General features: G+C 38.2%; 2 protein-coding genes across 3 annotated transcripts in view; one reads left to right on the top strand and one right to left on the bottom strand.

Moving 5' to 3' along the window:
- Positions 1–2770, top strand: part of CP (ceruloplasmin (ferroxidase)) — a 61160-nt gene extending 58390 nt beyond the window's left edge. The window contains exon 18 of the transcript XR_001003658.1: positions 2311–2770. The gene's annotated coding sequence lies outside the window, so the exon portion shown is untranslated. The remainder of the gene's footprint in view (positions 1–2310) is intronic.
- HPS3 (Hermansky-Pudlak syndrome 3) overlaps positions 1–15770 on the bottom strand; it is a 44922-nt gene that overhangs the window by 8094 nt on the left and 21058 nt on the right. For both annotated transcript variants that reach the window (XM_011958928.1, XM_011958929.1), the window contains 9 exons: positions 14251–14332; positions 11342–11496; positions 9796–9904; positions 7496–7677; positions 6366–6546; positions 4944–5177; positions 2847–3032; positions 2308–2496; positions 1238–1345 (listed from right to left, as the gene is read on the bottom strand). In XM_011958928.1, the coding sequence (XP_011814318.1) occupies positions 1238–1345; positions 2308–2496; positions 2847–3032; positions 4944–5177; positions 6366–6546; positions 7496–7677; positions 9796–9904; positions 11342–11496; positions 14251–14332 (1426 nt within the window). The remainder of the gene's footprint in view (positions 1–1237; positions 1346–2307; positions 2497–2846; positions 3033–4943; positions 5178–6365; positions 6547–7495; positions 7678–9795; positions 9905–11341; positions 11497–14250; positions 14333–15770) is intronic.

The raw sequence follows: 15770 nt of genomic DNA, 5'->3' as shown, positions 1-15770 counted from the left end.
ATGCTCAAGCAATATTTGTGAGGTGAACATAATCTGAGGCTAGGCCCTCAGAAAGCTTTGTATCACAATGGTACTAGAGACAAGAGACAAGAAGAATCTTCTTTTGTTATTTTTTAAAGAAGCACATAAATAATGCCATCTCTGGGAACACCACAGCCCCACCTGAAGGCTGAGTCTAAGCAGTATGGCCTCTTCAGCTTCCCTCCTCTAAGCCCCATTCCCAATTTGATATTAAGTAACAACTACACTTACATCAGTTCCCATAGTGTAAATGAGGCATTGCAAATTCAAAAGCCTATAGAGGCCAATCAAATGATGAAGATGCATGAGGGCAGCTGGGATAAGGAAAACAGACACTCAGCATTTGGGTCAGGATGCCACAAAGATGATAACTGTGCAGGAGGACAGTGTGAGCACTGCCCAAGGAGGGGCTCCGGGTCAGTCCCAACCCTCAGGTCAGAAGCAATGAGGACCCTGGGTTAACAGAGCTGCTAAATTTTTCAATAGTGACTTGAAACTCAGAATTCTTAATAGGAAGTCTTAATTTTTGTATGTTAGCACCGACACTGGGAAGACCAAAGAAAATAGATGTGGGAATTATATTCGGTCTTTGGGCCACTCAACTGCAGTAAATAAAATCATATGCTCATGTGGCCCAGCCTGATCCACCAAAAATGTGGACTTTAATTCTCACTGTCAGCCAAAACACTGCTGCAGTCAGAATTATTAAATGTGCAGTCAGATGATCCACATTCTCTAATCATCCCCCTCATTTCTGAAAAATCCTTTTCAGGAGCTGGATAAACTGACTACTTTGACCTGTTTCTTATAAGAGAAATAGCAGTGCCTGGCTTGGGTGAGAGGCCTAAAATGTGTAAGTCAACACTAACAAAAACAAACTACATCAATAAAAACACCACTAAACATTTGCCACACTTTCATTTCACAAAGTGTTTTCAAGCGCATCCTGAAAATGAGGAAATCAGCCAGGAGACTTGATGAAGTTTGTCCATCCACCTGCAATGAAACCAGCCACTCAGCACAGGTGTCCCATCCATCATCAGTTTCAGGCAGAGGCAGGAATTCCCTCCAAGTCTCCTGAGTATGCCTAACTATGGATTTTGCCCCTCAAAATTCTACATTCTAGATTAACAGGACACCTGGGGTCTCAGCAAATTTAATCTTACACTATAATGTAATATGCATTTTCATAAGAAAAGGAGGTATTTTTACTTACCTGTAATTTTGAAAGATCTTCTGTATAATTTTTATCCGCTAATGAATCAGATGATATTAAGATGTGAACCCACGGATAAATTAAGCCATAATGACTACAGGCATTTATCTAAAACATAAAAGAATTTCTCATAAACAAAATATAACAACAAAAGCTTGCTTATCCATTCCACGAACAGCAAGCAATCATTAATTCTCTGCCATGTCATAGAATTAGGTATACACTTTCCTGGGAATGGGAAGGACAGTTTTTAAGAATGTATGCCCCTGGAAAATATTTCAGTCTTGCTTGCTTCTACACTAAATATTTCCATATATTTTAAAATGTAAATACTCCAAACACGCACTTTCTAGCAAAAAGAACAATACTGCATTTAAGCCAATTATACCTAGTAAGAATATTGGAACTAATTTTTATTAATACTACTTTCTTTAGAAGGCAAAATATCTTTCATAAATTCTCAAGACAATTCCCAAGAAGCCCTGCTTACTCAAGAAGCTGGTAACTTTTCCACTTAGCCCTCCATTAGCCATGGCTAATGAGCTGTGAGAGAAATGGGCTGGGAGCAAGAAGGATAGCAAGAAGGGTAGAAAGAGTTATTACTGGCTGCCTCAGGTGCCACAGAACAGCTCCTTTATGTGAAACAGACAGGAAATGGGGGCTCACTAAGGAAGTCTCCCTCCCACAGCTTTCTGCAGTTCCTCTCCCACCAATGAGGTCTGCAGATGTCTTCTCTCTTATGTTCTATTTAATGATCCTCTGCTGAGGAAGGACAGATGTGATGTTCTGGAAGAAGTCCCTTTCTCCATGCTTTGGCAACTGAGCTACCACTTCAAGTAAGTGAGGGAAATTAATAAGTAGAGGACATTCTTTAGAGTATAAAATTATTTAAAATGTAGGCCACTTCAGTTATAGACAAATTTTAAGTGTATTTTTAACTCCTGCATAAATAAGATACCTGGTAATAGAAAACTAGGTTATATTTTATAATAAGTTATTAAAAATAAGAAGGTATGTTTTTGTAATGGGCAAGCATAGGTTAAATTTAAGGTATTATTCCATTATCTTACCAGATCCTCTGACGTTCGCAATGGTGTGGTGTCAGGAGGCTGCCTCTTAGACAATCTCCAGATGTACTGTGATGTGAGCTTGAAAAAGAGTTCCTGAAGTACCACATCTGGGAGACATGCCACTAGCTGAGCTTCCCAAAAGTCTACCAAGAGCTGAGGAGTTGTATCTTCATCCTTAGCACAAAGCACCTTGAAAACAGTAAAAGAAGCCGCTATACTCCAGATAAATACAGCACTGATAAAGTGACAGCTGGGCTGAATATCAAAGCATCACATGGGCCAAGCCATTAATAATTTACCATTAGCATTAGTGCCATGGCGAAATAAAATTTAGACATTTTCTAAAGGAAACAGATTCTAGGTTGTACAAATAAAGTTTCTTCAGATATAATCTTTTAATTAGTACTTTTATAACTGATTATGTATGTCTGTTTTTTCAATAAACAAACAAATGAAAAACTCACTTCTTTTATTCTGTCCCTTCCCACCACTAATTTAATGAGGCCATCCAGAAAAATCACATTTTCAAAGTGACAAACCTTAAAAAAGGAATCTGCTTCTTCAATTCCAATTTTGTTGTTCTTCTGCAAGCCCAGAACTGAAGCCACAAGCAATCCAGGCTGAGTCTCCTTCAAGTGAAGTGCAAGCTCAGTTGGAACAATCTGTCCCTTTCTCTGTTGAATCAATAGCCGAGGTTCCAGAATGAAGCCACATACCAACTTCATCTTCAGATAAGAAAGAAATTTAGGAACAAAAGGTACATTGTATTTAGATTGTCCACCTTAGAAATACTAAACATGCTAGTGCATTCACAATGCATAGTTAAGCTATTAATAATTTAATCACAATGTTTTCTTTGACTATAAAGGCTAGTTCTTACCCAAAGAAGGACACCACTGACTGTCTTACAGAAGTTACTAACATTTCACTAAGCATCAAGGTGTCCTATTTTTTGTAGAGAGCTTTATATTTAGGTCTACTTGATTTGAAAATGCAGTCAATTTTCTGTATCTATGGGTTTCACATACATGGATTCAACCAACCACAGATCAAAAATATTCGGGATGGCTGAACGCAGTAGCTCATGCCTGTAATCCCACCACTTTGGAAGGCCGAGGAGGGCAGATCACTTGAGATCAGGAGTTCAAGACTGCCCTGGCCAACATGGTAAAACCCCGTCTCTACTAAAAATACAAAAATTAGCCAAACACAGTGGTGCACACCTGTAATCCCAGCTACTTGGGAGGCCGAGGCAGGAGAATCACTTGAACCCAGGAGGCGGAGGTTGTGGTAAGCTGAGATCGCACCACTGCACTCCAGCCTGGGCCACAGAATGAGGCTCTGTCTCAAAAAAAAAAAAAAAAAAAAAAAAAATTGGTGGGGGGGGAAACTGCCTCTGTTCTGAACATGTACAGATTTTTAAATTATTATTCCCTAAACAATTCAGTATTAACAACTATGTAATAGCAGTTGACATTATATTAGGTATTATAAGTAATAGAGATGATTTGAAGTATATTGGAGAAAGTATATAGGTTATATGCTAATACTATGCCACTTTATATAAGCAACTTTAGCTTCTGTGGATTTTGGTAACTGTAGAAGGTTCTGAAACAAATCTCCCATAAATACCAAGCGATGACTAATATATCTTAAGTTTTTTCAAAATTATGAAAAGTCATTTTTCTAGAATTCTACTCTTCAAAACAGAAGACATCCGGATGTCGACTTGCTCTCATCATAACAAAGCATGTCACTTGTACAGCAATAAAGCACTTACGTTTTTCCTTTTTTAGCAACCCAAGTCATACTATGGGCTTTGGCCACAATCTGGCAAGAAAACAGTGCAGGAGCACAGGTTCTGAAGTCAGGCTGCCCGGTTCAATTCTGGTTCTACCACTTAATAGCTGTGTGATCCTGATGAGTTACTTAACCTCTCTGTGTCTTAATTCCCTCATTTGTATAATACTTAACTCCTTCATTTGTATAATACTCCTACTTTATAGCATTATTAAGAATTAAATAATATATGCAAGGAGCTGGTAAATAATAAGTGTTCAATTACACTACCTCTTATTTTCTTCCCTTAAATGATTAACACCTTTGGTAGTGTCCCTAAATGACCTCTTTTCCAAGGGGAAGCCTGTGTTTCTTGGTACAACTGTCCAATCCTCCATAAGTTCAAATGTCCAATCCTCTATAAAGTTATCTGTGATTTTACCAAGTGGGGGTTATTTCTGCAACTACTAGACTTCTGAAGTCCATGGGTAATATCTCCTTTGCTGTTCTTAAATACATATTACTCTGTTCTCTTCCAGTGCACACACCATATCCCTGATGCCAGATCACATCATCCCCTCGGAGCAGAGCCAGTTCTTCAGTAACAAGCTCAGTGCTCTGAACACACCTGACACTAAGTTGAAGTCTTTGGATATCCACTGCTGTCATTTATCAGTCTTATTTCTTTTTCATTTGCGAGATTCAAAGTCCCATTTGGATCACTTTGTTTCTAATATTCTCTGTTTTCCATTACAACCAAGAACATATGAGCTAGAAAGAAGCCAGAAGACAGCTAAACACTTAGGATTACCAGGTCCTATTTCAGCCTTCTGTTAGCACTGGGCAGGGCTCCATACCTCTGAATGGCTTTTCATTTCATTTCTGTGCATGTCAAGATCTCCCATTTTCAGAGCCACTGCTGCCTTGGTCAATGTCACTAAGATCGATGAAAACCCAGAAGTATCCAGCTTCCTTAGATAGCTCATGGCAGTTAAAGGATTAATATTCTTCATAGAAGGACTACAGAGAATATGGGGCACTTGCTTTGGCTCAGCCACATAAAACATCTGAACCACTTTTGCTGCTAATTCCTTTGGTGAGTACGAAGGAATAAAAGGAATAAAAGGTCAGTCAGTCAGAAGAAAGCAACAAAATCAGCAAAACATGTGCAAAAAGCCAAGACACAAACATTCCAAGTAAGATAAAACTATAGTATTATGTTCTAATTTTAAAAAGACAAAACTGATACTAATACAAGGGAGGCCTGAGATAACCTGCAGTGATCTCTTTGCTGATTATAATGAAGAAAAAACAATGAAAATATGTACCAGGTTATGACCAGCATTTCTAATTTCAACACTTCAGAAGAAGAAAATAAACATTTGATTGAATTACAATAAAAATCCATCATAAAAACTACTATTTATTTCAAAATATACCCAATTAAGTAAACTGTATGAGAAAATTTCATTTCAAAACCTTAGAACATTTGATACCACAATTTCTAACGTGGCATATTTGCATCCAACTATGTATGAAATACATGAGGTTATCTTTTCTTTTCTCTCTCTAAGACAGGGTTTTTCCGTATTGCCCATGCTGGAATGCAGTGGTGTAATTGTGGTTCACTGCAGCCTCAAATTCCTGGGCTCAAGCGACCCTCCTGCCTCAGCCTCCTGAGTAGCTGGAACTACATACTGATGTATGCCATCAAGCCCAGCTAATTTTTTAATTTTCTGTAGAGATGGGGTCTTGCTATATGGTCTCAAACTTCTGGCCTCAAGTAATCCTCCCACCTCGACTTCCCAAAGTGTTGGAATTACAGATATTAGCCACGTGCCCGGCCATAAAAATAATCCCTAATAATGTCTTAAGGTCACTGGCCTAAGGTCAGAGTTTTGTAAGTGAAGTTTTGGACACACGGAGTAAGGGATAATTAGGGTTGCAGGAAGGACTACAGATGAGAAGATGGAAGGCAAGGGCCGCATTCTGTGTAGCTCTTCTGAGGACATGCTACTGTCACTGGCAGGTGTTGAGACTACAACAGACCACATGTCCCTGTCTGTATAATGAGAAAGTATGAGAAGATTACCCATAAGTTCTTTCCAAGCTATAATTCTATCTTCATTAATGAAGAAAACGGCACAATTACTTTTTTAGAAAAAGAATATCAAAGAAGAAAAATATTTGGAACCTGATTTCTAAACAGTACTACATAAAATAAACCACTAAAATGAAAAGTTAAAAATATTAGATATAAAATAGAAAACTATAATCACTTCACTTAATTCTTCATCCAGGTTTTCATAAAGTGAATGATTAATGTAGAAGATTAATCCCCTCTCGTATTTCTGTAATCCATCCTCTACTGTCCAGTCCATGCGGGCCAGAACTTCAGCCATAGACAAACCAGACATCTTATAGTATGGCAAGGTGAGATGAGAATGCTGGGAGTCAAGCCTAAAGGGAAGGAAATAAAAAACCTGAAATTTGTCATTTTTTAAAGACAGAGTCTCACTATGTTGCCCAGACTGATCTCAAACTCCTGACCTCAAGTGATCATCCCACCTCAGCCTCCCAAAGTGCTGGGATTCCAGGTGTGAGCCACCATGCCTAGTCAAATTTGTAATTTTTAAACCTGGATATCTAACACATTCTATAATAGAATATATCATGCTTTCCAGAAGATATAAATTCCAAAATACTTTTCTACTGCCATTAGTAACTAAAACAAACTCCTAAGTTTTATTTTACAAACTTCTAATTAATGCAGTTTCTTTTTGCCTGCTCATAATAGAAACAAAAACAACAATTTAAGTTAATTCTAATATTCATGATCAGACTCTAAAATAATGGTGTTTATAGGAGGAAAAGTCTGTTTTATTAATTTTTAACCATTCATGTGGATCAAGTAAGTCTGAAAACAATCATATGCAAAACAGTGTGTAAACATTACTCTCAAAAGTAAGAACACTATTCATACTAGTGTCCCTTTCTGACATCATAAAAGCACTGACTACTAAGATCAAAATCATAGACTGTCCAACTGGCAGCTCTCCCTTAAGCTACAGACAATAAACTAGTCATATAGCTATGTCAGGGATTTTCAAAGCCTGAGAAAAATGTCAAAGTCCTAAGTTAAACAGTGGGAAAATCACAAACTTGAGACTTACTGCTCATCTTCTAAACTGTGACTCCTTGAGAGCAAGAAATGGGTCACATTCATTTTTGTATGTTTAAGCCTAGCACAGTATCTAACAGAGTATGTGCTCAATAAATGCTTGTGGAAGAAGTGAATAAATGAACCACCTCCCCATTTATCAGGTAACTACCCGAGATGGAAAAGCTAACAACTGTACCCAAAGTTCAAGATGGCTTCTGTAACAAGGTTTCAAGAGGTGTTACCCACCTGCTGTAACAGTCCCCAAGGTGCCCACAGCTTTCCTTAAATGCTTCCAAAAGCTCTGCCTTCTCTCCAGGTTCCAGCTGACTGGCATCCATCAGGGCAGCTCTTACCAATAGATGAGCCTCACTGAGAAGGTGAATGAAGCTCTGGGTTTTGACAGTCTTATAGGTATTGCTATAGTCTATCTAAAACAAAAAAGACAAACACTAATGTTGCTGAAGAGAGACTCTCAAAAGTTCCTCAGTTCTTAAAATAATTTATATATTTTGTTAGTAAAGTTAATATTTGGACATATTAAACTCTAAAAGTAAACAAACTAGTTATTTACCATTCTGACAAGGGCTTAGCTGAACGGCTTTTTTCCCATCATCTATGAGCCAGTTTAATACATACATGATTATAAATAATACCTTGTTAAACAGCTCTAATCATTAGAGAGGTCCAAATAATATTGTAATACTAACAATACTGTAAACTTAGCAACAATTTTATCTCAATAAGACTAGTGAAGGTATTAGATTTATTAGATATATTAGATTTGAAATAGTTAAGCTTAAAAAAAATTGTGATTTAATTCTTTCTCAAATTTAGACTGAGTATTCTTCCCCTATTTTAGTTTCAGTTTGTAAGTTTAGGCTCTACTACATCTATTTCCATAACTCATAGAGAGCTCGTAAAAATTATCACTAGCTAATCTGACTCAATCAATATATTCAGACTCTAGCACTCAAATCACCTAAATGAAGACTTTCAATTAAGCAAGACTGAAATACAGGGCACAGCTGACATAATAACTGGCATTAAATTACTGGCAGAGACAAATCAGGCAACACCTTGATCTGATGATCAAAATTAACATCACCAAAGAGGGGCAGATGAACAGCATGTGCCTCCAGATGTGATACCCTTAACACAAAAATCACCTATGCAATATTCTGGCTGAAAATGCATAATCTGAATCTAACCATTAAAAAAAGAGCAAACCCTAAATAAGGAATACTCTCAAAAAAAAGTAAAGGGGAAAACTGTATTTTTCAAAAATATCCAAGTCATAAAATATAATGAAAGGCTATAGAAATATTCGAGATTCAAGGAGGCTAAAGAGACACACTATCTGATCCTAGACTGGGTCTTGAACTGGAGGAGGAATGCTATTAAGCCACTGAGTCAGCTGACAGAATTAGACTATGAACAAACCAGATAAAGCACTGTGCCAATGTTAAATGTATTAAAACATACTACTGTATTGTGGTATGCAAGAGAGCATCCTGATTCTTAGAAAATATATGCTGAAGTACTTAGGGGCAAAAGACTGATGTATGCAGTTTACCTCCCAAAGAATCAGAAAACAGTGTATGTATATGTGTGTGCACAGAAAGCACAGAGTGTATAAAAGAGAGAGAGAGAGAGAAGCAAATAGGGTAAAATGTTGACTGTGGAGAAATCTGTGTGGGGAATGGGAATATACAGAATATTCTTTTTTGAAGTCAAAAGAGTCAGGGTCTTGCTGTGTCACCCAAGCTGGAATGCAGTGGAACGACCATAGCTCATTGTAGCCTTGAACTCCTGGGCTCAAGTGATCTTCCCATCTTAGCTTCCCAAGTAGCTAGGACTACAGTATGTGCCACCACAACTGGCTAATTTTTTTATTTTTTGTACAAATGGGACCTCACTATGTTACCCAGGCTAGTCTCAAACTCCTGGCCTCAAGCAACCCACCTGCCTCAGTGTCCCAAAGGGTTCGGAACAATATACTTATTCTTGCAACTTTTCTTTAAATGTGAAATTGTTTCAAAATAAAGAGTAAAATAATTGCCAGGGATGAGTAGGAAGCTGTCACTTTTAGATCAGGAATAAGGATGCTCCCTCTGGGTCCCTCCTCCCAGGACAATGCTGCAGTAGCTGTAGTGCCCCGGGACAATCTGCTAACATTTCTAAATAAGAAGAGTGGGACAGGGATATACAATCCTAGATTTTTTTTTTTTCCCTCCATTTCTTAGCTATCTTTGCCAGGGTTCAAAGTTAAGGTCAAAGACTATGTTTAGATTGGCCAATCGATCTTCTTCGGAGAGTGGGTATGAATAAGGCAGTCTTATTCTAGTGAACGGAATTTCTACTGGTTCCCTGGATGTCAGAAGCTGTAAAAATGAAGACGCAGAGACAGACACACATTCCACTGTCAGACAGAGTCAGGAAGCTGAATGGCTGCGGCATCCTAAATGTATGATAATTAGAATCAATTTCTGATCATTAATTTCAGTCTAAACATCTACAAACAAGAATCAGAAGTTTGAAAAGAGTACCATCTCTTTGTACAGTTGCACTGGTGAGATCGTATTCACAATATACAAATTCCACCCAGTCTCAGCTACAGGAGGTATTTTGATCTTAACACTGGTATCTTTTCTAGAACTAAAAGGAAAACAAAGGACAATAATTTTAAAATGACATTATTAATAAATGGTAGTTGTAAATGGTAAATATTGGATATAAAATAACTATAAAATCATTTTCATTTGCTATTTTCTTAAGTGATTAACTGTACACTCTATTTTTATGGAATATTAGTTCACAATACTACATAGGCTAACTGCATTTAATATTCTGTAATTTTCATGTAATGATAAACCAACTGCTTCCAATTCACTCCACAAGTATTCTCAAATGAGCAACATGTTCAAAGAACAGGCAAGTCCTATCAAAAGGAAAAGATCCTTGACTGCGTAAGTCCCCATGCCCAGGCTCATTTCTGCATTTGGCTTTCACGAATCTAGCATGCCCTAAGCCACAAATCTAAGCAGACGCAACATCGTGGCTGCTGAGAATATGATGAAGACACATAAAACTGTTAAGTTTGCTTAAGGCACTATCTTATCTCTTGCTTTCACTATGTGATGCATTTTCTTTAGTGTATAATCTTTTAAAATTGTTTATCAAATGAATTAGAATTTTTAAAAGATCATTTAAAAAATTATATCGAATGTGCAAGACTACAAACTGCTTTTCCTCTCGCCAGAAAGCTTTTAGGATCAGTAAGCCCCAGACCACTCTGTGTACACTCAAAGTGATCAGTTACCGAAGTCCCTCTCTGATTCCTGTTGATGCAACAAAGCATAGCCACTAACAATTTGAAAAAGTAAAAATCCATGTTAAAAATAACATGGATTTTTAAAATAAAATGTTTGATATGACGTACACTATATGCTTCACTCCCTGAAGAGATTTCTTTATTGATTAAATTTTCCTTAGAGAAATTAGATTGCATTCTCTACCACTAAGTAAGAAAACATCAAATAGAAGCATAACTAGTCTGGAATTAAGCATTCTATTCTAAACAGTGGGAAAGCAGAAACCTAACAGATAACAAGAGATGAATGTTATCAAAATACAACTTTATTTTCAGATAGATCGCATATCTATAGATCATCAATGTGCTTTAAGGTAAAACATACATTATTAATTTCTTTTGTAATATCAGAAAATAATTTTAGATAAAAATGTAACTACTGAAAAGGTCAAAGAAAAAAGACAGTAAAAAGTCCTGTAGTTTCAATTAGTATTACAGGCTCAGTCTTTCCCATTAATTACACAGAAAACCTTTCACTAATCTAAAACACCTTTGATTTTTACTGAAACTCTTTTATAATTCATTTTCTCCTAAAAGTTCCCAGGTCAGTTATAAAGTGTATTACAGAGATTGTTAGAACCTTCTTTTCTTTCTCTGGAAAAAGACTACCATAAAAAAGCCATTTGATCATTCCAAGTTATGATTTAAAAAAAGATAAACACAAAATATACCAGTTACAATTCATTCCAGAAACGGGCATTCCAGAAACTGGGGATGCTTACAGAAGCCTCTTGGGTGACTGTCTTCTCTCTGGAATGGCCTCAGGGTCTGCTTTAGTCAAAAGTATGATGTGGTTTTTGAAGTGACAGATGGCTTTCAAGCCTATGAAAAGCTGTATTCTTAAAGCACAGACATCCATACTAACAGGTGGGCAAGCCTAGTAAAGGAAAACCACAAATTTAAGCAAGAAATAAAGGTACATGCACTTCAATCTTAAAAAATCAGTCAGTTTATTTGATAAAATCTCTTCTGCTGCCACCATCCCATACCCACCACGACCAAAAAACAAACAAACAAAAAACAACCCAAATGCCTGTTCTTAACAGAGGAGGTTATCTAAACCTATGTGACCAACAGCGCATTCTATAGAGCTACTCAGTCAACAAACTCAGTTATTTATTGATTGAATAAATGTGGAAAGAGGGTCCCACAGCTGCAGGAACTTGTGTGTGTGTGTGCCCCACAGATACCTCCAAGAGAGGAAGCTGGTACCCTGCCACCCAGGGAAACCTCTACTACTAGCAGGATGGTTAGGGGTATGCCGAAATGGGTTTTTTAGGCAAAACCAGACACTATGAAAGGATATTCTATTGCATGTAGAGTACACAAAATGGTTTCTTTGTGGATGTGTATGTGAAAGAAATGCTTGTAAGTTCCGATGGCCCCTGACTGTTAGTCTGTTAGGTATGAACAGTAAGTGCATGGAATGGCTGACAGGCTGGAACATGTCAGATAACTAGAGAAGCCAGCCTTTTACTCTTGTAAAGGACCATTAATTCAAGTAGAATGAGTAAGAAAACTAATGGAAGAGCTCTATTCTGGCATGCTGCCAGGAACCTGCCTTCTTGTCCACACATGCTGTTTTGATTCTGAGGTCATCTTCACTGTTACCTCCATGTAAAAATAGTTCAGGTGGCTTGGCTAGTGCTGAGCAGCCAGAATCTCAGAGGAAAAGGAGACAGACCACATGCACTTTAAACCAGACTCTGAGGTTGTGAAACTTTTTCCAGACGTCACAGCTCCAAAGCCTGAGTCAGCAGGTGGGCTAAAAGTGTGCTTGTTTAACTGGCACTAGGGCTTCAGAACTGGTGGAACTGCAGGAAAGGAGGAACCATGAGGTGTGATCATCCCTTCTCCCTCCTACCTCCACTGGCCTCAAGGGCAGCACACCCCCACCAGATGCCCACCTCTCCTTATCCCTCCCCTTTGTCTCTTCCTTGTTCCTTTGCTCTGCTTTTATAAGACTCTGAAAATACATGGAATTATTTTTTCCCAAATTTACATTGATCCTACTTCAATCTATAAGGTACTTTAAATCACACCATCACCCATAGATAAGCCTATGTCTTTCTGAGGTTTGAAAAGGCAAGGAGGGAAAAGAAGAGGACAAAGAATGGAAGTTTTATTTTTTTAATGTTACTTTTCTATTTTTACAAAGGAAATAATCCTGATTTTAAAATAATCTCTCAAAAAGGCCATGTGTGTATCTTATACAAACAAAGGCACAGGAAATCTGTGGTTCTGGTTTCCCAAGAGGCTGAGAGCAGCCAGTAAGCCTGGTCAGCAACAGAAAACCACAGGCAGGCCATTAAAAAGGGTCACTAGGAACTCAGAGACCATGCTTTCCATAAAACACTATCATATGACACGATTTGGGCGACAGTGACTGTGAAAGAGTATCTCAGACACATTAGGCACTGTGTCGGGGCTGGCTTGTTAAGATAACCATCATTATTGAAGGCTTATTTTTCTGGAAAAAGGTATTCCAGTTTCCAGACAGATATAAACCAATTTTTGAAATGCAGAGCATCATGATTTGGGAGCTTCTTGCAGCATGTATATTCCTAACAAACAGTCAATTCAAATAGCTTATACTTCAGAAGTAAAATAACATAGGTGAATATAATGTACATGATCAGCATATTTCTGAGAACAGAAATTCAAAGTCAGAAAACACAGAATCTCAATATAATAACGCCTACATTTATTTTGTGGTCAAGAGGATTTTTTTTAGAGACCAAGCACTTTACTTCTCACTAAAAATGAGATTATTGATCTACCATATCCATTAACTCTTAGATTAAGTATAGAAGGTTATCAAAGGCTTATAAACTACAGAATTACAGGCATAGCTGATAATAGTATAAACAAATCATTTTAATGCACTGTATTCAATTTTGTGCTCTTAAGTGTATTGATTTCTGGACTGTTTTGTTAACAGCTCTGTAAAACTGCCACCTATATTTCCATTTAATAAAATACAATTGCTCCAGGCATGGTGGCTCATGCCTGTAATTCCACCATTTTGGGAGGCTGAGGCAGGCAGATCACTTGGGCCCAGAAGTTCAAGACTAGCCTGGGCGACATGGCAAAACCCCATCTCTGCAATAATAATAATAATAATAATACAAAAGAAATGAGCAGGGCATGGTGGTGCACACCTGTAGTCCCAGCTACCTGAGGGGCTGGGGTGGCAGGATCGCTTGAGTCAAAGAGCTCGAGGCTGCAGTGAGCTATGATTGTGCCACTGCCCTCCAGCCTGGGTGACAGAGCAAGACCCTGCTTCGAAAAAATTAAAAGTTAAAATTAAAAAAATAAAAAATAAAATTGTAGTATACTATAGTTGTGAAATGCTCTCAGTTCACACTTTTTATATTCTTTACCACACTTTAAAAACTATGCACTAAATCAATTCAGAGTGAAATGTTTGCAAAGCAATCTTAAAAACTGTCAACTAAGCCATGAATCACAAAATCCTTACTATTTTATATCCAAAAGTTCTAATTCAATACATTAGACAACCTTAAGTTCTTTCGTTCTTGCCTAGCTTAGGTCTGAGAGCAAATCTACGAGTATTCATGTGCTCCTTTGTGATTGTAAGGTTTCACTGTCTTCATACGCCAGTTCTTACCTTCAGGGTGGTGTCCATGTATGGGTCCTCCTCACGAGCTGCCGCCGCACTGCACCGTACAGTGAAACACTGCAGGTTGTTACTGAGGAGGAAGAACCAGGCTGCTGAGCAAAGTGAGGCCAAGAACCAACATACCCGCACCAGGGAGGGTTTCACAGGCAAACAGGCCAATGGCAGGGGTGGCAGTCAAGTGTCTGTCAAATATTGCCAAGTTAAACTGCTTCTCAGTAAGAGGAATGCCTCAGAATCCCTGTGGTTTTTAAAACTATACAACTGGTCCCCATAACACTCCCAGTGAATCGCAAACTCTAGGGGCTGAATCTAGACGTGTATATTTCTACAAAACTCCGTATGTGATTCTGATGTGCATCCCTAGTTAGGAACCATGGAACTGGGTCAATATCTTCATTTTACAGACAAATAATGCCCCCAGTATCTGCCCAAGGTACAGAAGGGTGTCTATCAAAACCAAGATTAAAACCCATTTCTTAACTGTTGTTCTTCCTCACCCACCTCATGATGAAATCCATTCTGGATTATGCTGGACAACATAGACTATGCAAACTCAAATCCAATGGTCAAATTGAAAATGAGAGACCATCTAAAGGCATCTTCAGAATTACCTAGTCCAGCAGATTGTTTTAAAGATTGGGGCATGAAAGCTTCATGACTGGTCCACAGCCTCTCTGGAGAGTACAGTCAATTAGATCCCAGGTCTCCTGACCCGTCACACTCGTCTACCTCTTTCCACAACTCCAGGCTGCTTCTGCATAGAAAAAGGACCTACGGACTCCACAGTAAGTGCCTGGTTGTCATCTAGGTCAACCCTCGAATACTGACATTAAAAACAGTTAATTAACTTAGAAATTGCTACACAATGGATGTATATTTCTGTGCCATTATGTGATAGGACAGAAATTAATATTTTTATTCCTTCCTTCTCCCTCCCTTTTTACAAAAAAACTATAAAGTGGGAGAAGCAAAAATGAACTCTTTAAAATAAAAAAAAAGGACTAAAGCAAACGTAACAGTAATATTAAATTTAAAAAAATTTCCTCAAAAAGGCATTCTGATGTTTTTAGTTAGGAGACTTAGCACAATTTAAGAGGTAGTCAGGCCTCTCTCCATCTGCTGGTGCTTCCACTTCAGCCTCAGCCCACTGCCATCTCTATCTCTGCAAAGTTCTAGGAAATGACCTCTGGAGTCCTGACAATAACTAGGACAGCAGCACCACCATTTACAAATCTGGAGTACAGTTAGCAACCTTGGGAAGTAAACTGAGAGAGAGGGAAGCAAAAAAGCACCTGCAGTGGGACCAGAAGGACAGTTGAGAATAGCTATGACCACAAAAACAAATGACCTTTAGATTCTAGAGATAAAAAGGCAGGGTTTCGGCTGGGCATGGTGGCTCAACCCTGTAATCCCAGCACTTTGGCAGTCCGACGCGGGCGGATCACGAGGTCAGGAGATCGAGACCACCCTGGCTAACACGGTGAAACCCTGTCTCTACTAAAAATACA

This window comes from Colobus angolensis, unplaced genomic scaffold (genome assembly GCF_000951035.1).
Source record: "Colobus angolensis palliatus isolate OR3802 unplaced genomic scaffold, Cang.pa_1.0 Scaffold48, whole genome shotgun sequence".
Lineage (NCBI taxonomy): Eukaryota > Metazoa > Chordata > Mammalia > Primates > Cercopithecidae > Colobus > Colobus angolensis.
Note: the sequence above shows the minus strand (reverse complement) of the source record. Positions and strands in the feature narration are given on the sequence as shown.